The sequence below is a fragment of the Aythya ferina genome (assembly GCF_964211825.1).
Source record: "Aythya ferina genome assembly, chromosome: 3".
Taxonomy (NCBI): Eukaryota; Metazoa; Chordata; class Aves; order Anseriformes; family Anatidae; genus Aythya; species Aythya ferina.
In genome coordinates this window covers 32291603-32314346 of record NC_140298.1, presented here as the reverse complement: position 1 = coordinate 32314346, position 22744 = coordinate 32291603, and the positions used below count along the sequence as shown (strand labels likewise).

Sequence of the window (22744 nt, the reverse complement as noted above, 5' to 3'; positions counted from 1 at the left end):
GAGAGGAAATCCACCACAGTTGAACTTTCTACCACAAACTCGCCGTATCACACTCCAGAAGGTTCACTCCTACATAGAAGTTTTTGTGATATGGAAAAGACTAAACCACCAGGTACGCAGTTAAACGGAAATAAGAACATTGGACATTTAAAACACCCACTAATATGAACACAATAAATGCATTTCCCACTTAAACACAACAAAACAGTCATCTTGAAAAGCCTTTAGCCAGGAATGTTTACAGGAATGTCAAAATGCCCTCAGAGAAACTCTTTCTCTCCCTTTTCACCATAATCGATGGACGAAGCCTTCTTACTTTCTGCACCACAGTGACATGAGGTTGGAAAAAGTCAAAATTTCTTTTACATAGCAACAGGTAACCTATAATTACCTTAAAGCACTTCAAAGTAAGGGAAACCTACCTGTCTTCCCATGTAACCACAAGCCATGTACGTAAGAATTGGCTGAAGCATCACTTGCACCGTTGTTGCTTTTTTACTAAGTGTTGTCAGGATAGTGAACAACCCATCTCCAACTGATATCGCATCTAAGCCACCGTGAAAGTTTTCATGTTTAGTAAGATGTAAGCCACTTGCACCTTTGTGAAAACAGGAACAGTTCAAGGTTTAGAAGCTGAGACCTAAAATACTATTACAGCACAGAGGAAACCTTAAAGACATTTAAATTTCATTTCAGTTAAATATTCACATTGATTAAAAACAACAAATAGGCTAGTTTTCATGATCATATAATTTACTATTGTTGTTCCTAGACCACTTAATATATGTATTTCTACTGGAAATACCTCTCCTTGAACTTTCCTTCTCTATGTTACAGTTCAGGATTTATTCAGCAGTATTGACTCCACATTACTGAAAAGGAGGAAGGAAAGCAGTAGAATAGTCTTCCCAAAGACAGATTACCTCTGTAAATATAACTGTCTCACAAAGCACATGACATCAATTTGGAAGAGCTTTTAAAAGTGTTTTTAGACTGGAGTTGGGGGAATGGATTTCATTTCCCTGCCCTTTACAGGAACTGGAATTATACTAACAGATAATAACATGGAGAATGTGTTTAAGTGATCTTTGCAATGTGCCTTACAGAAACATTTTGGCAAGAGAATTGACAGCTATAGTGCTTTAATCACTTATAAGTTGTCAGGAAAGAAAATACTGGTATGCACTGGAAGCATGGAGACAGAGAGAAAAGTCTGTTAAGACTCAGACTCTGCAGGGTCTAGAGAATTTAAAATTAATGACAGAGCTGAAGCCAACTAAGGTGCTGTGAAGATTTTGAAGCAAGGGGAGGGTAGGATAGGATGGGAATACTGTAACCTGTGTGATTTTCATAGTCTGTCAATGACAAAGCATGAAACCGTAATGAAATAAATAGACAAGTCAGTCACAAAAGGTAAATGAACAAATGTTTTAGCTTCATGCAACAAGTGAATTACTTGAGGTTATTGTGGTTCCTGACCTACTGGCGTGCCAGGTGCAGTAAATCAACATTATTAGCTGAAATTTTGATACCAGAGGCACCACACATTTGCTGAAGTCTTCCAGTTCATCTTCCCTAGGTAGCTAGCATTCTGCACTAGCCATTCCATGTTTAAATAATAAATGCTGATAACTGATTTTTGGATCATCTATAACATTGGCCGCAGACTTGGAAAAACATTTTGTTCAAAGAAATTGTCTGGAGAGACCTTAATGCAGTTTTTCATGAAGGAACGAAAATCACTAAGAGCTTTGTTATTATATCTTCCCAAAATACACACACACATTAGTTGTAATAACCTATATCAAAAGACCTTGGGGGAAACAATCCACTGAAGGGATCAGCTGGCCCAGCACCCAGAATTTTACAAAAAACATATTGAAACAACACTATCTTTCCAAATTTTAAAAGTACAAAACATTTTCTAAACAAATTTAGAAAGTCGTAGTTTAGAAAGACATCAAAGTTGAGGAGAGTATTTGAATTTCCCCCCTGCAAAAACTCAGAACAACCAACAATTCCCAGAACAAACTACTTTCAGTATTCACAGCATATTTGTGACATGACACCAACTATCCAGAGTAAAGGATAAGATGTTCTGGAATTAATTTCAGGGAGGTTCCAACAATGCGATTCAGGCTTGTAAAGTGCAGCCTGCTGTTTAATTTGACTACTGGAGATTAATACATTTTTCTCTGTTGCTCAGATGTCAGATCACTGGTCTGGCATTCACACATTTTCATCCAAAGACTATGCTGCTTTCAGATAATAGCTTTGGTTAAATAGTTTCATACTTGCTTAAAAGAAACCAGCTTGGAAAAGGACAGAGATACCTTATTTGAAATACAAGAAACAATACAGAACACAACATTTTACAACTATTGTCTCTGAAATGGAGTGCAAGGTCTTTGTCTATCCATCTTCAAAATATTTTTCTGCGTTTATCCAGTGGTTTGATTTGTGCAAATAAATCCATCCCCCCTACCAAAATCATTTTGGTTACAAAATACCTACCAATAATCATTGCCATAGCGCTGCTGTTACACTGGCCAAGGGCAGACAAAATCTGGCTCATAATTTGTTGGTTGGCTAACACCAAGTCTGCCACATACGCCGTTGATCCTTGAACGTTAGGATTGCTTCCATTGCCATCTTTGCCTCCTGAAACCTTTTCTTCATCAGACACACTGTCTGTAGTACTGCTTGCTACTGGCACACGGGCACTATATTCTCGGTTACTGGAAAGTGGCAGTTGAACTAAAATGTTCACCAGCTTTAACAAATCAAACATAAGTTGGTCCCTCGTCATTTCTCCACAAACTGCTTTGGCATCACCTGGACGGATAATATTGGCAAAAAGTCCTCCAAAACAAGCTCGAGCACCCACAGAGCTGTCTGAGCCACTGCGAGACATCACTTTGTCCGAACATGTAATGTAATGATGCACAAGGAACGTTATAGACTCAATTACTGCAGAAATAGTGCTAACTGACACAACTTCAAAGTTCTGTTCCAGGGTGAATTCCAAGAGTTTCACTTGTGCATCCAAAGGCCCCTGGCCTGTCTGGAAAGCACCCCTGAAAGAAAAAAAAAAAAATAGGAGGAAAGATATTTCATTATTCAACATCAACAAGTTAAACAGTTTTATATTTTTGTTTGCCTAAGTTTTAAGGATCGAAAAGCACACTAGACATTCAACAAATGAAAATGAAGCCATTTTCAGAATTGCATGTTGAAGCATCAACTGATATTTCACATAGGTCAAACATTCTTAACTTTTTTATATACCAGTCATTACACAGCCTGTGGAACCGCTTCAAGATATCACTTGCTTGATACCACTAAAGATGAAAGTCTCCTTTGAAAGTCTTTTTTTTTTTTTCTTTTTTTTAATTGACTAGTTAATTGTGTGGGTACAGATTTGCAATACATTCCTATTCGTTTTTTGTGGATGAAAAGTTTAATGTACTTGCACGGAAACATCACAGGAAGAAGTCATATAATACTAAAACCATTAAGAACATATAATACTAAAACCATTAAAAATTACTTCCTGTCCTTTTCTTCCCCATGGTAGAGGAAAGAATGGTCAGTTTTTAGTTATCCAAATAGTAACTACAAGTAAAACCGTAAGAAGACACTCCCAACTGTCACAGTTAGGTGCTTGTAGGTTGATTACTAAAGGGATCTCTTTTTATTTTCCCAACTGTTTTTAAATATTTAATGGTAGACTGTAAAATAAGTCTTTTGAATCAGTATATTTAAAATAAAGCTGCTAATTCTTTAAATGCGGTTGGATTACTAACTTCTAAAATACTTTTCTGTATCTTTTGACACTGATCAATCCTACTATAACTTTTAACATTAAATACAGAACATTTTTAATAAACTGCCCTTAAGAAAATATTTGCCATTTAATTAGTTCTAACAGTAAAACATCATCAATCTTACACATGGTACACGCAGATACAGTGCAATTCAATAACTGCCTGAGGTCTCAGAAATAACCATCTAAATCCTTTTTTGGTGCTTTTATTTCATTTTTTGACTTTTGAGTCTCACCTTTGGTTTGCCTCAAAAAGCCCTAGCGCATTCCAAAAGCTGCTATTTCAGAGGGGTCATCAGCTTATTTCAAGTAGATTATGGTACACAGGCATGCATTTTAAGATTCACTTTGAATTAATGATTTTATTGTATTATCATATTTTTTGTCTAAGTAATAGATCATTAATATAACCCGGTGAACACCACCCATCCAATTCAAATTACTGCGGTAAAATTTTTAGAGAAGGCTGAAACAGTTTTCTGTATGATTAAAGGATAGATAACACCGAAGTGCCACCTACTGGGAAGCCAGAAACAGAAAAAGCTCTTCCCTAATTAGATGAAGCTTTTGTCTGGGGATATGCAGAACATCAACAAAATCAATAATTCCTGATGTGCTCCAGACCAAACAACTGCAACATAGTTAGTGTATTGCCATATACAAAACTGTCATGTGCCCATTGAGGAAGCACAAGAAGGAGCTTGAAAGAGACTAGCTTAGAAAACTAGCTGCTCTCACAGAGGGAGCAGCAAGATACTGGGGCTGTTCTCCATTAGCAGAGATTGAGATAATGTTTGAAATGCTGTAATTGTTTCAAAACTGGTATGTAAATCCTCTCATGTTGGCTGGAGTTTTGAGCAACCTGGTCTAGTGGAAGGTGTCCCAGCCCATGGCAGGTGGGTTGGAATTAGATGACCTTTAAGGTCCCTTCCAACCTAAACCATTTCATGAATCTATGATTATAAAAGCTAATCATGTTATTTTCACAATCTGAGAATAATTTGCTTAGCTTTTCATTAATTCAGGCCTCTCAGGATACTTTTTATTTTTAACAGGTAAGCTCATCAACAGCACTTTTATTCTAGGGATTACTGTAACAGGGAAAAAAGGCCTACATCTTAGCTCTAGATGTTATAAAACTCCAACCAACTGCTTATTGCTTTCATTCACTGTCCCTCACGTAAGGGCCGCTATGTGTGGATTCCAGGTGAGCTCTTCCACATTCCAGGAACTGCCTAGATGCACTGGTAATGCTGCAAAGATCTCCATCCATATGTAACTTGCCAGTATGATGAGGGGCAATGTACACATTTCAGTTGTGATTCACATTCACACAGATTTTAAAGACAAAGAGTGTGTAAGAACAAACAAAAGTTAAGATTTACCTTTCTGTTGAAAGTATATGTATTAATTTCAATAAAAATTCACTGAACATCTGAGGACAAGTTGAAGAAAGGTGCACTTGCAATCGAGTAAGAAATTCTTGCATAGCTTGCGTAGCTGTTGGCCCAACCTAGAGGAAAAAGTATTTTATTAAAAGTATTTATAAAACTGAAAATGTCTTCAAGAACATTTATTCCTAGCAGGAAAAACATTTTCTAAGAACAAGAGTATTACACATTGCTTTATGAAAAATTTTACAGAGTTTTCACAAGAGAACTATTCTGTATCAACTTATACTATGTGGTTTTCTACTATTGTCCATGAGTAAAATGCAAATAATTCAGTTCTTTGCCTAAAACTAATTAAGCATCTTGAGAGTTTATCTTTTCAGCAATGCAAACTATGTTTCAAACAGAACATATTGCTGTACTAATGTGAATAGATTTTCACAAACTATACATTTACATATATGTGCTTTAACTGGTAGTCCTGCACAACGTTTAAGTTCTGGAACAGCCTGGAAAAGACTGGAAATTCTAATTGTTTTCTGTCTCCTAAACTGGTTTTGGGACTACTGCCAAATATTACATACAAATAATTTAACTTGGGCTTTTTTTTTGCCACCATTCACAAATACCTCAAAGACTGTAAAGAAGAGAAAACCATTAGTTGAAATTAGAAAAGAAACAGTAGAAACCACATTAATTCAGAAAACAGGTAAAAAATAGAGGCATGGGAGGTTTTTATTTAAAAAAAATATGGAATTTAAATTCTGGATATTCAATGTTAACCTTGTTTTCTTCATCCCTATCCAACATGATTTCAATAACCTAACTTATTGTTAGCGTATATATAAGCTAACTCTTGTCATTTTTCTACACATACTACTAAAAATCCTAACATGGAACACGTTCACGTAGCATTCTCTCCCTGTAGCAAGTGTCCATGTAGTTGTAAAAAAGAAAGATTACTATTCATACTGGATTACCGATATGAATTTCCCTACGATTGTTTGTAAGAAACAACTAAAGCTATAAAAAAATAACAAAAGCAAGCTAAGAATAATACATTATGGATAGCATATTTATGTCAAGTGTATTCAAAACCTACTATGAAAATTTATTCTGTTATTTTAATTGGTGATTACCTGTGGACTGTGTTGATTTGTTCCATGAGGATTAGTGCCGGAAAGAAATTTCACTAACACATGAATGAGGTTTGGATCTGACACCAACAGTTGGGCAGTACTTTCCTGAGCTCCAATGGCACTGCTTGGACCAGCTTAAAAATAAAAGCTGGAAAATTAAATCTCTCATCTTAAACATTAGGAGTAAATCCAACATTTATACTGTATACCCATCATACTTACTGCATTATACACAAATATTCACAGTAGAATCAGCTAACAGAAATTGGTTGTTGAGGACTACCATTTTGAGTAAAGAGTTTTTAATTAGAAAAATACAGTTACAGTTATAGCTACCCCCAAAATATTCCATTAGTATCTAAAGTTGCTAAAGCAAAATTCCCAAAAGCAGAGTTTCATTTTGTAAGAAAAATATTTAGAGCTGTTTTGACTTTTTTCTTTCTTTGCTAGTCTACCACTTTAATAAGGCTTAAGTGCATTTCTTAGTTTGACAGGCGGAGACCACATGTTCTATTATCCTGTAAACAATCAAGGTATTGTTGTCTGTGGCACATTCAGAGACTTCTCATCATCGACTAACACTGCAGGGAGCTTAAAGGATAAGGGTTTTGAGGACCAGAAGTAGAATTAAAATATACCCTCCAATGATCAAACAAATCAGCTTTATTAAATGTGCAGCCTTATTCAGTAGTGATATATAAAATCAACTCAAAACACAACTTGAAAAAAGCACAGCTAACTACTGAGCAAAAAGACGTTCTTATAATGTTATACCTATCTAAATGAAACTCCAGGTTATTACATGCTGAAGATGTGATCTCTTTCTGACTATCACTGTCCCTGGTGGTGTTGAAGGAAAGGTTGGATCTGATGCTTAGGGACATGGTTTAGAGGGTGACATTGGTTGTAGGGGGATGGTTGGGCCAGATGAGCTTGAAGGTCTTCCAACCGTAATGATTCTATGACTCCATATGCGAAAGAAAGACAATCAAAAGAAAAAGGTGCTCTGATACAGTTTGTCTGGTCATTCTGTTTGTCAGACCTCATTATTCACAGTAACTTCCTTAAATTAAACAATAAAATACCAACTAGGAGAGAAACATTTCCGTCAAAATGAGATTTAAACCCTGACTACTTCCATCTCAGCTGAAAAGTTTGCAGAGCAATTACATAAAAATAGCATTGGAAAGAGACTTGCTATTAGAAGAAATCCCTATGGGAAGATGGAAGATGTGGAAAACAAAGATAATTCATACTAAGTTTTCCCCTTATCAAATGCCAATTTATTCTCAAATTGCAGACAAATTTCTTCCTTTAGATGAATGCAGGAAAGTAATGCTGAAAGTATTTCTTGTGCAGCTATACAAACAAATTCTCATTGGATTTATCAATATTAGTCTTAGAATAAGTATGTATGGCTCTGACTGATGGAAGGAGAACAGCTGGAACTGAATGAAAGCAATAAAGCACACCAAAGCATTACAGCTCCATTGTCCTGTAGACAATAAGCCTGCTCTAGTTTACATTTGACAGTGCAAAAAATGGAAAAGCTAGGCCTTGTTTGGGTGAGGGAGAAATGTGGAAATAAATAAATAAATAAAAACTAACTGCCTAATTTCATTGGTTCCCTGAAAGAAAAAAAAAAAAATACTGATTTTTTCAGAACCACAGAGAAGAATTCCATTGCAGGATGCGCCTTGGAAACACCAGCCTGGGTGAACTGATCAAGTTCATTTTCCCCACCACCTGAAGCTTCACCCCTGAACATTTCCTAAAGTGAAATACTCAAAACACTAATTTTCCCCCTAAGAAAACTAGGTATGTAGGTTGCCAGTGGGATTTTTTGGTTGGTTGGCTTTTGGGGGCATTTCTGAATCTGCAATGGTTCACGTTAAAAATGAAAATGCCACTCAGGTCACTAAAGACACTAACTTGCTAAGGCCATACCTCTCACATGTATGCTTGTTTTCTGTAACTTTTCATTGTTTCTATGTAACTGCATCACTGAAACAGCCTCAAACATTAGTTTGAAGCAATATTTTGTTTTATTATTTCCAAAACTACCACGTATCCAAACTTATTTTGAAATAAGTGTGCAAAAACTCCTCAAATGTTTATTTGGGAAAGTAACATATTTTTGTGCTTTCCTGCACTGTTAAATGGTACCTCCAGAGAATCACCTATGATGTCCACAATCAGTGTGACAAGCAGCACCCTTATTCTGCGTTTTTTTTTTCCTGTTTGTTTTTAAATACTAGAACTTCTCCAGAATTGACAGTCCACTTCGTATCTTAAATCATTACAGAGCTATAGAGTACACAAGAAAAGCTTTACTCAAAAGAATGCCGACATCACTTACATTTCATCAGTCTCAGGAACAATGTGTCTTTAAACTACTCTCTCTAAATTGTTTGCTTATACTAAAATAAATAAATAAATAAACAACATCGAAACCCTGTCTCTTCCAGCAAACACATTTTTGGTAATTGTAAGTTGCTGGAAACTCCTGCAAGGCACTGTCTTTAATGGCTTAAGAGACTGATTATTGCTAGGCCCTGTTTTCAGTTAAAGCACATGGAAACCGAAGTCATTGATAGGAGAATTGCTCTGATGGCTCCCACCCTCAATTGTCACAAAGTGGACAGAGAGTATGTATTTTCTTAAATATCATAACTCAGTGCCATCAAAATAGAATATTATTTTGAATTATTAGCTACTGAGGAATCCTGGCACAGAAGTTATCTGATGTGTGCTGAAACTTACCTAGCTTCTGGTTCTATAGGTAAGTACAGGAAAAGGAGCCAGTTGGGGCCCAAATCTTCTAAACACCAAAATCCACAACCACATTCACACCTGTGTTTGATCATAGCAGTCGCTTCTTAGCTGCTTTTTATTCAGATCATCACTGATCTCAGGCAGTTGCCTAATGAACTCCCACATATGCACAGCTGCCTATCAGTGTCAGAACACAGACACTGTCTCATACCACATGGAAGAGGTTCACATATAACCAGTGGTATACACAGCAAAATTTTTAGAAACTGATAGCCTACAGTTACAATTAGGGTGTTGAAAATACATATGCATGTTAGGCACTGTTACCCTACAAATCAGACCACGTCCTGTTCTCAAACACCAAGATTTTGTGAATATCAACAAAGTCTTCCATTAATCTGTCCTCAGCACCAACATTTAATTTAGTAGCAAAAGTTTCAGTAGATTTTCATGAGACTGATCTCTCAATAACATCACAGAAAAAGGACAAACAGTAAAATTTGAAGAAAAAAAATGCACCCGTAAGGCAATGGTTTCAAATGGTGTTTAGGGAAAAAGATTCAGAAGCAGCTTTGTGGAAAACTGTTGAGAGTAGCTGTGTCACCAGAGAATGGCAAATTGTTTCAGAAAAGTATGATTTTAAGATGACTCTGGGTTTATTTCTTCTATAATTATTGCCTCTAGTCATATGCTTGGCATGAAAACAATTTAAAAGAGCTCTCATTTGGCCTAACATGAAGGGTTTCAGAGATTCCAGTCTCCAAGTTCTTAATTCTTGGTATCTTCTTTAGTCTTGAGGACAAGGCCACAAACACATTCCTCATGACAGCTGTCATATGATAGTAAGCCATTAAGAAGCTTAAATTCTTCATTCAAAAATAACATCCTTTAATTTCTACCTGACTTGTGGCAATACCTCATCCACAATGGGAGATTATTTCTACTGTGTTATGGAGCAATATGGAGAACGCAAGTTAATCTATTGTGCATAGGGAAGTGAAATGAAATAGATGGATTTCATTCTGAATAGATCTGGCTTTTAGGGACTTATCTTCAGGTAGCTTAACATATGCAGACTTGAGTCACTGCTTATTTATGAAAAATTCCTACTGCATCAGAAAAACAAATACTTCTTACACTACCTTAATCCTCACCCTCTGCTACCTCCACCCCTAATACAAAGCTCCCTCCCAAAGATCTTTAGGTAGGCCTAAAAATCCCTTTTGAAGACAATGCTAACTTAATTGTAACAGCCTTTTCTTTTACCACTAGGGTTTCATTTTTCATGGTACAAGCAGTCCATGGAGCCAACTTGATAAACTCTTTTTAAACTCTTTGAGGAAGAACCAGCAGTAGTACTTCTGTGACAAAGGGAAATTTCTGGTAATCTTTCAGATGGAAATCAACACTCATTTGCACATTGTAAAAATGAACAACAAAAAATCCCACAACTTACCATTAAGCTGCATATTTGTCATGAGAGTTAGGCTATGAAGCACAAGGCACCATGTCCGGAGTAAGGTGTTAGGATACCATGCCAGAACTGACAGGAAGCTAGTTACTGAAGCTGTCAACAAAAACATGTTTTACTAAGCATTAATTTGCAGGGTATTTAAACAAATTTCTCATTTTGATTGCTGTATTTTTGTTTGTTCTATTTAGTTTGTTTTGACAACTACTGTTCCAAGCAATTAGGAAAAGAAGCTTACACCAGCACTTCACAGCAACAGGCCCACAGAACTGTCTATAGTGCCAAAACCTGCCATCTCAGAAAAAATGATGTAAAGAAATATTGTATTTCAAAGGTCTTCACAGAATTCAAACGGTTCATTATAGTAGGCCTTAATATTTTAGACCCTCACCACAAGATACCACAGTTGCTTTTTTTTAAAACTATATAAATTACTTTATAAAAAAAAAATTAGACATCTTTTTGACAGGTCAGTAGACTGATGTCAAAAAGTAAAACAACATCTCAATGCCTACCCCTAATATCAGATATTACTCTGATAGTAATAATAAACAGTTCATTGGATGGTGTACCAGGAGAAGAAATTTGTCAGAAAAATGCACACAGGTGCACAGTTCACCTTAGACTAAGAGGTGTTTTAAAAAGTCTTCTGGAGAGTAATGATGATTAAGAAGCACAACTTTTAAAATTTAATTTATGAGGAGATTATTCAAATTCAAGGAACCATCCCTCAGTTGCATATAAGCGATACATTTTTCATGTCAAGAAGGTAACGAGACCAGGAATTCTTTAATAAGAACACAGAAATCATTCTGTCACTGATCGTGACAAAAATACCAATAGGCAATAATTTCACCCCTCCTGAAAATGAATTTCCCCTATTTCATGTATTTTACCTTGATTCAAGGAAATTACAGGTATTCGATTAGCATTATAAAGGAAAATATCAGCGCCACTATCTTTACTTCCCGAGGAGCTGGAATTCAGGCTTAATGTGAGCCATAACTGTAGGAGAGATTCAAGCTGCAAAAAGGAAAAAAAGAAAATCAGACCAAATTCAAATTTTTTCCAGAACTGCAGAGCAAAAAAAATTTCATTTAAAAAGCCTTATCTACATTTTCAACTGTTCCTGTTCCACTGATAACACAAATACACACTCCATTACTTGATCTTAAGATTCTGATAAATAAAATATTCAAGTAAAATTAATCATAACTAGCAACTTATTTTGTTATGCTTTTGTTATGGACTTTCAAAACATGGTTAAGTTTTTCTTAAAAATACAAAGTTGTACACACTGCTCAAAAATCTGTGTATTTCTTATTATCTGTGAAATCTTTTTATTGAAATACTGGCTGCATGTAAGCTTTTGGGATGTCTCAATTTAGGCAAGTGACATTTAAAAGTCAACTGAAATTATTCAAAAGGTATTCACAGAAGCCAATTTTACTATTGGGAAACATTCTTTAATATCAGAGAGACACAAATGCTTACTCTGAGTAACTCCCTTGAGGAAAATAACTACTTGTATATTCTGGGGAAACATCAAAGTCCTCTACCTCACAAACTGCATTTTGGATAGGGCATGTAAAGAACGATGCAGGATGCAGTCAGCCATCCAATTAAAATATAAACAGGTAGGTAGGTACCTGAGCACTTACATACAACATACCATGTTCCCTTGTATATTATCAAGAACAGCATTAAATCAATGACTTCTCAAAAAGCACACATCTCATTTTAACATTTAGGATCACAGGATGATTCAGGTCAGAAGGGACCTCTAGAGGTTATGCAGTACAACACTGTGCTCAGGGAAGGGCCAACTAAAGACATCAGACTGGTTTGCATGAGGGCTTATCCAGATGGATTTTGAAAACCTCCATAAACGGCAACTGCACACTTCGTGACATTCTTCACTAACAGTAAGGTAATTGCCATCCTTTAGTGAACCTATTGACTTGTTTTTAAATATGAAAAATGTACTCCTACTTTTCTACTCTAACAATAAAGTCCCTAATCGTTAAAAGCCTTCAGCAGCTTATCTATGACATTATTAGTACTGCTGTCCAGGACTTCATTAGCAATAAAGCACATAACCTAACAGGTTAGTTGAATTCTAAGTAGTAAGAAATATAGGAAAACAAATTTCAAATTCAGAGAGAAATATTATCAAAACATTTCAAAGTTCATACTTCTATACCTGAACATGGTGGACTTGTAGCATGGAAAAGAGTTTGTTGAAGCATGCACTCAGCATTGGTATAGATGACAACTGTACAATCAACTGGGCATTTTGGTTAGCAGTGTGCAATCCCCTTAGCAATGAATCATCTGTTCCGCTAGGAGACTGGGTTACTAAAACAATCAAACAAAAACAACATCAATAAATAAATACATAAAGAAAATTACAAACCCCCACTTATTTTGGGCAAGTTGCTAAATGAAATTTCATGCTTATTTCCTCATATTTTATACTTAATGGAAATGCACTTATTTTATAAATTACAACAACATCTTCCATGTGGTGTTCATATGAGCTGGACTGCTGACTACCCTATCATGAAAGCCCTACTTCAATGTCAGACATCATCTTCACAAAAACTGCTTGAAAAGCAAGCCCAAAGAAACATACTTTTAACAGTTTTTACTAAACGTGCGTTTTATAAGTCTCCTGGTAACACTAAATCAGCATCATGGGTGTTCTGACAACATAAGTTTACTGTATAGTCAAGTTCAAAATACTTGAGAAGTACTGAAAAGCATTTTCACTTCCATCACTGAATAGATGAAACAAGTACACAGCAGCTAACATTTCACAAATAATGAAGCTTCACAAAAATAGGAAATAATGTTTACTTGCACCTGGATCAGAAAATAAAAGCAATTTTTCCATTGTACTGTTATGGCTTGTAAAATGAATCCTGCCTATCTGACCAATTTCAGAAAATATCTTGAATAACTTATCCACATAATTTAGAAGTCCAAATAAAATATTTCTGAAGCTCAGCCTAAGAAGAAAATTCAAGTGAAATACAATTTTTTCTAAGCTGCTAAGTGACTGCAGAAAATAAACAGTACAAATTTCAAATGGTTATCATATGAAGAGAATTATTTGACAATATATAGTTACATGTAGGAGATGTGTTTGTTAATGCTTGCAGAATGGAATCAGCCTCCAGGGTGGACATCATTTTCAGCATCAACTCAGCCTGCTGTTCAAGTCCAACTTCTAGACGTGCATCTAAAGCTACACAAGGCAATAAACAGAGTAAAACTGAATTATATCAAAGACTTGCATAGCTAGTGTGTCTAACATCCTGTACAAGCAGTACAGATGCACAGTCCACACTAAACTGAAGAAAAAAATCTCAGTATCACTGATAGGAAGATTCACTTTTACCTATGATGCAAGCAGAACATAGAAACTTGCACTCTGAACTGAACATAAGATTCTTATGAACATGAAGTATATAATTAATAAAATCACAATTTTCTCATGAAACACACAGATTTCCTCTCACAGTCATCTTACTATCACATACAACTGAATCTATATGTTTAAGCCTATGTTTTTCTGTGAAGTAATTGTTCTCAAAGAAGAACCAAAAAAAAAGCGTGGCATGGATTTATTCCATTGGGTAGGGCCAACTATACAAAATATCAGCCAACTAGAAAAGAGATTCCAAAATTTGTAAGAACCTAGAATAAAAGAGTAATTTTTAACTGACCATAAGGGCATGTTCAAAAATTTTAGAATATAAGATTCTCTGCTGTATTTTAAATAAAAACCTCAGGAAATATTTTTCTCAGTTATCACAGAAAAAATGTGGCATATAGGAAATTTAATTCTTTCAGGCTGAAGTGTGGCATACAGTATGAGAGAACAGTTCATTGCTCACCTTGAGAGACCGATACGCTCACAGTTTGTGATCCATTTTTCTCTGTAGTTACTGGTGGTTTTGCAACTGGAATTCCAACGCCTCCAATGTAAGGATTGTAATTGTAGGTACCATAATCAGCACCCCAGTAATCATACCATGTACTGCTTATAGGCTTAAAAAACAAAACAAGAAAACATCAGCAACTATTTAGACTGCCCAAGTGCAGAAATATTTTTTAATAAAAACAAATATAGTCGTTCCAAAAAACAAAACAACAACAAAAAAAACCCAGAATATCGGATGTAATAACTTTAGAAATTTTTATTTCTTGTTGCAGTATAAACTACTGTATCCTTAGTGACTGTCAAAATCCAGCAATTTATTTATCTGTCTCAAAGATTGAGGGAAACAGTTTGAAAATGTTATCAACAGGATTTACTCACACATCTACAATCCTGTGATGCTCCACTTCCAAATTCACACAGATATTTTGAGATGTTATTTATCAAGACAGAATACATTACAAGTATAACAGTACTATTAAAGTACCTTGAGGCCTCGGTGAGGCTGTCATTATTTATACTGGGTTCTGTAAAATAAAGACTTGAACAATATCTACTCAAGTGTCATAATTAAAGACACTAAAAAAGCACATGCATCATAATAAAAAATAGTAATATAAGAGTGTTTAAAAGCATGTTATATATGCATCTTTTTAATGTGAAGATCCTGTATCAATTACCAGTTCACAGAAACAACAAAGCAGAAACAGATTTTAAGAAATATTAAGAATGAAGAAGAATTTTTCTGGCTGTATTCTGAAGGACAATTGGGCAATAAGATCATGAATATACCCATGGATGAAGTGAACTGGGGAAAATGCCAAATTCCATTATAGTACAATAAAGGAGGGAGACAATAAAAAAAATAAATAAGGAGTGGGTGGAATAATTTGGCTGGGTGAGATTTGAAGGAAAAAAGTCTTTAAGCAAGAGCTAATCAGTGCAAGGACACAACAGGATATAGAAAAATGTAAGAAAATATAGTACTGTCCGATCAAGTAGAAAGAAAAACAATTTAGAAAAAAACTTTCAGCCTCATTTGTATTAAGGTCAATACTGAGGGGGTAGGAAAACCCCAAAATGAGAATTTCATCCTATTCGACACAGAGAAAAGGCTCAACATATTATTACGAAATTATGATTAAACTCAAAGCATACTGTTTATATGGATATCTTCATGGAAAATATTGTGTGGTAAACAGAGATATGGATATCTGAGATGTGAACACAATCCCTACATTCTTTCCTATCATTCTAATATTAAGCCTTTACAAAAAGGTGAGAACAGGTCTGAGAGATCAAATACCATAACTGAAGAAGAGAAAGATTTTTACTATTTCACATGTAAGGGCTACCCTGAAAACTCAAGTGCATCATACCTTGAAAACTTTGGCTGCAAGGGGATCTTTTTCCAAATCAATATCCAGAGGATCAATATCAACTTCCATCAGGTCTTGCAGTAATTCAAGGTCAATGTCTTTATCTTTTTCCAAAGATGATAGAGGTGGAGCACCTTTGAATGATTAAAATGGTTTTAATACTACCAAGTACCAATTATGAAACAGGGATATATCATATACTTTATGGGTAATACTAAGGCTTTTAATACTCATAGCTCTTAGTGGAAAATTTTAATGCGTACATCAAACCTGCCTTTTCTTAAATATTCAGAATAACAACCACTTTTTACTAATCAGAGATATCAGTTGAAGAACTGTTCATATTTTGCCTTTGTTTTCAGAAATTAATTATTTCATCAAAAATTACTTACTAATATTTTGACAGATAAGTAACAGCAAAGCTTTTTTTTTTTTTTAAAAAAAAAAACACAAACAAAAAAAAACTTTTCAGTATGCATATATACTTCAAGATTATCGACTAATGTACCTGTGATGTCATGTGTCAAAGGTTCATCTATTGTTTCCACTAATTGAACTGTGGATTGCTGAAGAGAGTCATCAGAATCCCCAGCTGAAGCTCCAGCATCTTCTCCTAAAGCACCTTCTTCCATAGCTTCAGCTGCTATAGGTGCCAACAGCTCTCCTATGCATGACATTAAGCAGACAACTCAATTTCAAACTCCATTCCCATTACAAATTAACGTCTCTACATCTAGGCCAATTATCTGTTTTTCTTCATCTAACTAAATTCTCCAAGAGCTACTTCTTCAAAAGGGACGAGTTCTGGATAATTTTCAAATAATTGGGGTCACACACACACACACACGTATACAACGTGTATACACACACACGCACACTTTACTTTTCAGTGCAGAAGTCATTTATTCAGGATTGACTGATAATCAAAAGATTTTAAATTCTATTTATGACAATCTCATCTCAATTTGCTTGTGAATCATACGTTTTTTCCCTCACTATCTTAAGAGTCAGCAGATTCTAACAAAATAATAATAAAATTAAAAAAAAGCTATGAAGAAAGTCAGTTTTCAGTGTAAGCTACATACCGAAGAATATGAACTTAAAACAAACCTGCTAGAATATCCTGCAGCATGCACGTCAGAGAATACTGAGCCCATGCTCCTCCCCAAGAGATGTCTCCCCTGTTAAAGTCAGTTCCAACGAGAAGCAGCAATAATCTTTCCAACTGAGTTTCGTTTACAATCTCACATAAATGAATCGTTGGTCTTGTAGCATTTGCAATTCTAGCAAGAACCTATAAAAATATGAAAATATAATTACATCAATTCTCCCCCATATCCCAAGAACGAAGCAATTAAAATCAAGACAAAATTTTCAATTATCCCTACAACTACACTCCAACTGATAAAGCACCAGTCTTCCTGCCATATGATGAACTCAGGGACCACAATTTGTCCATGAAATTCACCTCTCCACTTTATTATTTGAAATTTTCACTATCCATCAATGAAAGTGCCCATCTTTTCTGACTCAGAGTAAAACACTGTAATCCCGATTCTCCCACACTGTGTAGCTCAACAACTTTTTTTTTTTTTTTTTTTTTAAAGTCCTAAAAATTGATCTCCAGAGTGTTAGTGTAGCAATGTAAAGCTACAAAAATATCTCTAAATAACCTTAAAAATGCCTTGCTCAATCTTTGAAGATTGAGCAATTTTGGAATGAAAAATGGAACTGGACTACTACTTCATTGCTTAAGTGCCAAGAGGTAAGTCAAGCATATTTAAAAAGGTTACCTATTAAGGTCATGGATCATCTATAAATGCTCATATCTGCATGAAAACAGTTCTGAAGAGCACACTAAATAGCACACTAAATAGCACAATAAAATCTTCTTTATAAAGGAAAATCCTACACACTAAGCCTTACACAAACAACAACAATAAAACTCAAAATTTCTTGGACATAATACATAAAAAAGAAAAAAAGCCTGTAGCCAAAGTAAATCAGGCAGTAGCTGCCTTGTCACGGAGTCCAAATTCACAATTACTGTATTAAGTTCAGAGTGCTGTAATAAACTAGGCAAAGTTGCCTGGCAGTCTGAAATAACTACAAATTAAGATCATTTTCACTTTAAAAATAAGTAGCATTTATCTAATTTCAGATACAAGTTCCGAGAATCTTCTTGGTAAAGGTTATGGTCAAAAATATAGTCGTTTATAAGAGTGCTGAACAGGGTCATCAGAAATAACTCTCAAAATTGATGACAGAGCTGAGTGGAATTATTAAGTCCTTTCAATGTTCCTTCCCTTGGTGCAACATCTTTGCTGTTGTAGTGCATTTGGACAATTCTGAAGCCTGGCAATTGCAGTACTAAGGAGTAAACACCCAGCTCCTAGTATGTCAGGCACAGCTCCTGCTCTGGGAAAAGGGAAACGCCAATTACACTTAAAAAAACAAAGTAGTAATTACACTGCTACAGGATTGAACTGGATATAGAATGTGACATTTAACTGACCACAACTTCTTCTTACTTATTACAACCTATTTTTTATTAATTCATGAATAAACTGGAGTTTGGCCTCAGTAACTGCATGTGGTAAGAAAGAATTGTCTGCATAGACCTCCCATTTCACAACAGAGGCCAACGTGTTCACCAGGACTCTTGTCTATAAGAGGCAATATCTGGGTTTGCTAAAAAGATTTTTTTTTTTAAAAAAAGGAGCTTTCCATTCCACAGTAACAGATTTTATGGACAAATGGTGGAAAGCAGACTTGACTTTTGGTTATTTGACCAACATCATCCTCATGTTACATTCAAAAAAGATTAAGAAAAAGCTCATATTTCTTCACCTTGGAATTGTGATCCAAAGTCAGTTGCCTTTTAGTTCTAAGATTCTAGGCCAAGTCCCAGAACCACCTATTTTTTTAATATTATTATTATTTATTTATTTTTAGCTTTTTCATTAGGAAATTTACCCTATGATAACCAGTCTGTAGGACATTTACCCTGTGACAACCATACTCTAAACCATCTCCTAAAAGGTAGCAGGAGGTAAGTTATAGAGTTAATTCTTTAAACCAGCCAGGATTTTTTTTCTTGAGGCTGAAGAGGATTTAAAAAAAAAAAAAAGCAACCCCCAAAAGTGTATACAAACTTTTTGCTTTCATTTTCTCTTGAAAAATGTGTTTGCAAGAGTTAAATCAGCCTTCTGAATACCAAAATCTGAATAATTGACTCACGTTAGTGGAAACATACACAATAGAGAAGATGAGACTGTAAAAAGAGCAATACGAGCAAACATTGCTCAAGTTCCCTCTCCAGATGGAAGGAGAATTGAAGAAAACTGGAGGGCTGCACATTTCAAAAAGCAATGCACAAGAAATCCAGCTCACAGACCATGTTTAATTTCTCTGAATTTGAAAAAAAAAAAAAAAAAAAAAAGATTTTGCATACTGCTACCTAAAAGCTGAGATCCATAAATGAAGATAGAAAGACCACTGGTCTGGACAGATATTCTGTCATAGTTACTATTGATAATCCAGTAAGAGAGAAAAGAATTTTCGCCAAGACCTGACTAATTGCATTTGTTTTTCAGAAGGAAAAAAAAAAGGGTGCCATGTATGCACATCCAACTAGTAAGACATAACACAAAATTTTATATACTTATGTCAACCCCAATCTAGGATTATAAAATCCCAGAAAACCCTTGGAAAGTATCAAGAAACAAGCAGGAAACAAATGTAGTACATAAGAAGCTTCACTTAAAGATCCCCATCATTCACAGTACACTTTAAAAACAATGCTAATTTCCTTACTGGAAGTTACAATAAAGATTTTTAGACATCCCTCAGAAATGACATGTTTCTACAACTGAAGTCAAAGTTGCAAGTGTGTTCTTACAGACAACTTCATGCAAAATCATTATAAATAAGCAGAAAGAATTGTCCCCAAACTGTATAGAAAAATTCCCACAACTATCAACTGCTATATAGACTCAAAATCCTGAATTCAGGCTAAAGGAAAACACAACTAACTAATGGAGTGCTAACAAGATGGTTACATACTTGCTGCTTATTCAATTTTAATACCATGAAGATAAGTAATAGTTTTCATTTCCGTGATTTTTTTAACAAAGAAATCAGATATTTTTACTAGGTTGAAATGTTAGAACTTTATAAATATACTTACATGAAAATATTTTTTTTAAAGTTAGTCTTTTTAGGCCATTTTGAAGCCAGCATTTTGTAAATTACACAAAAAGTGACAGATCAGGAAAAAACTACCTCACCACAAATTTCACTGCTACAGCTGATTTTTTTTTTACCAGCTAGCAAGCAAAAAAGCAGTGACAGAAATGTGGTTTCCACTGCAACTTTAGAATGATATTCCATGGTCTGTTTACCTTACAAACAAACAGAAGTAAATCTGCATGACAAGTAAAATCCATGGACAGGAGAAAGAGTGCCAGCTTCTGCACTACAGAAATACAACGTTCATGTGCCAGTGTAAAGGGAAGTGGTTCAATTTCTGGAGTTTCTTTTGTTGTTGATACTTCAGTATCCAAAGTAGAACGAGGCCATTCTGCAGTCCGACGTAAACGTATTAAATCCTTGAAGTGCTGTAGAAATTAAATTTGAAACAGCAGTTACACATTTTAAGACTAAGCTCTGGATCTTCTCCCAGCAAAAATCTGAGGCAGCAATAACAGTAAAGGAGAGTCTAAGTATATATGCGAATCTGGAATGGAATTAAGGTTTTACTGGCAGAAATTTGTTTTGGCAGAATGTTGTCTCAGGTGACAGAGCAATAACCAGGTTATTCAGTTCCACACAAGTGCCAATTAAGCCTTTATGTTTGCCATAAAACACATCAAGAATACGTATTTTAGAAGTTCCTTTCTTGTTTCCACACCTGCATATAAAACTACTGTTAGCATGAAGTGAACGGCAGACAGAAATAGCTAATATGGAAATTTATCCCTACAAGAATGCTGTCTTTAGGTTCTTCACATTAGATAAATCATCAGCAATTTTTAACATTTTCAATACTTACAAGATATAAAGCATCCAACAAACACCATAAATCGAGCTAACCCAATACCTGATCAGGGCTATAACTACAACCTGTGTGACTGAGGGTTTATAAATCCAGTAGAGGAAAGAAGGTGCTTTTATTAATCTTAGTGCCCACCTAGGACACTCCAGAAGTTCACTGCATCAGCTACAAAAGCAGCATAAAATTAGATAATGCAAAGGCCTCTTACAATCTCACTTAAGTACTAGATACTGAAATAGACCAGAGAAAAAAAAACTATTTACCAAGACAAAGGTTTCAGCTTTCTCCAAAATGCAATAGATGTTTTAGGTTACTCACACCATGTCATAACTGGAAGTGATTAGTAGGCAAAATAGTAAAAAATGCATGAAATGCAACTATCCAGCATACAGTAATACCGTAACTAGATGTTAAGAAATTTCAAGGGGTAACTCTTTAGTTCAACATGCATTTTTGGATGCAACGAGGTTGCTATAAAGTGAAACTTAAATAGCTGGACAGCATATTTCAGCCAGTGAGTCATTAAAAGATGTCTCAAGGGGGCCACTGCTGGAGCAGAGCTGTTGAAATAGCAGCCCCGTATAACCTGCTGGAATAAAGCAGAAGATAGAACAGGAAAGAACAGCTCATGACAAGCAGAGTTGGTGAAAACTTAGGGCTTTACTTTTATACGAGTGCTTAAACTTCTAGGTTGCTTTTTCACAGTTACTGGAAATTTCTGTAAGATTTTTCTTCAGAATGCCTTTAAGGCCCACTATTCTATTATGTCATTCCACAGTCCTACTCTCAGTCATTCAAAAAGACATTAGTACTGCTGGAACTACCCAAGAAATATTTAAGGAAATACTTAATTTTGGTAGCTAGAAAGATTTGCATGTTTTTTGTATTCCTTGATATGTCCATGCTGCCATCTCCAGAGATCCCTGAATTTCTGCACCTTGTCTCATGGTCAAAATAGTTCTTTTACTATGATACCCACTCTCAGGTAAGTCTGGAGCCAGAATCTACATGATAAATACTTTTAGGAAGCTCAGAAAACATTCTCAAAAGTTGTACTTCTTAGTCTGGGGAGTCACTCAGATGGCAGGATTATTTTCTCATTACTCAACCAGAACAGCATCTGGAAGAGTACCACATATAAAAGTTAGCTGTATAAAATATTAATTTACATTTCTATTGGTTTACGTTATCTAAAGTTTAAAGATAGGACTAGCATTCCCAAAGCTGCAGGATTACTGGTCATTTTGGCTATGACCACCTTAAAAAAAAAAAAAAAAAAGAAAAAGAAAAAATCCCTGTGGAAGGGTAAATATTTTTCCCAATGCAAGAAATTTCCACATGGCTGCTGTATTCAACCTCAGAATATCCTTGATAGCAGCCATGAAACACTTTCTAAAAGTAAGGTCAACATAGGACAAAAATGACTTTGCAGGAATGGATCTTTTCACACATAGGACAGGAAGTCAATTACAGTTTCAGAGCATCATACCTTTGAAGTAGCCTGCTTTAGTTTTGCCTGTTCTACTAAAAGTTTGTATGATGATCCTTTGTTGCTTTGTATTTTCTCTTTTTCCATCTGTTCCACCAAAGCCTTCTGCTTTGCTTTTAATAAGTTAAGTTGCTAAAAGAAAATGTTAATAGGAAAAAATGAAAATTTAAGCAATAAGATGTTAAAAGGATCAGTATTTTCATATGATAGTAATCTTCAGTTCAAACTGTAACTTGAGCCTTTTAAGGATACTTTACATACATCTTTAACTG

The 22744-nt window shown here is 35.2% G+C and overlaps 1 protein-coding gene across 7 annotated transcripts in view; it reads right to left on the bottom strand.

Moving 5' to 3' along the window:
• The window catches only part of BIRC6 (baculoviral IAP repeat containing 6), a 174718-nt gene that overhangs the window by 83501 nt on the left and 68473 nt on the right, over window positions 1-22744 (bottom strand). For 6 of the 7 annotated variants that reach the window (XM_084512715.1, XM_084512709.1, XM_084512713.1 and 3 more), the window contains exons 34-47: window positions 22473-22604; window positions 20331-20546; window positions 17038-17221; window positions 16436-16591; window positions 15928-16061; window positions 14505-14658; window positions 13736-13852; window positions 12806-12960; window positions 11499-11625; window positions 10588-10698; window positions 6357-6490; window positions 5212-5339; window positions 2515-3077; window positions 423-598 (exon numbers count right to left, since the gene is read on the bottom strand). In XM_084512715.1, coding sequence (XP_084368841.1) covers window positions 423-598; window positions 2515-3077; window positions 5212-5339; window positions 6357-6490; window positions 10588-10698; window positions 11499-11625; window positions 12806-12960; window positions 13736-13852; window positions 14505-14658; window positions 15928-16061; window positions 16436-16591; window positions 17038-17221; window positions 20331-20546; window positions 22473-22604 — 2487 coding nt within the window. The remainder of the gene's footprint in view (window positions 1-422; window positions 599-2514; window positions 3078-5211; window positions 5340-6356; window positions 6491-10587; window positions 10699-11498; window positions 11626-12805; window positions 12961-13735; window positions 13853-14504; window positions 14659-15927; window positions 16062-16435; window positions 16592-17037; window positions 17222-20330; window positions 20547-22472; window positions 22605-22744) is intronic. The other variant, XM_084512714.1, reaches the window with a different exon arrangement.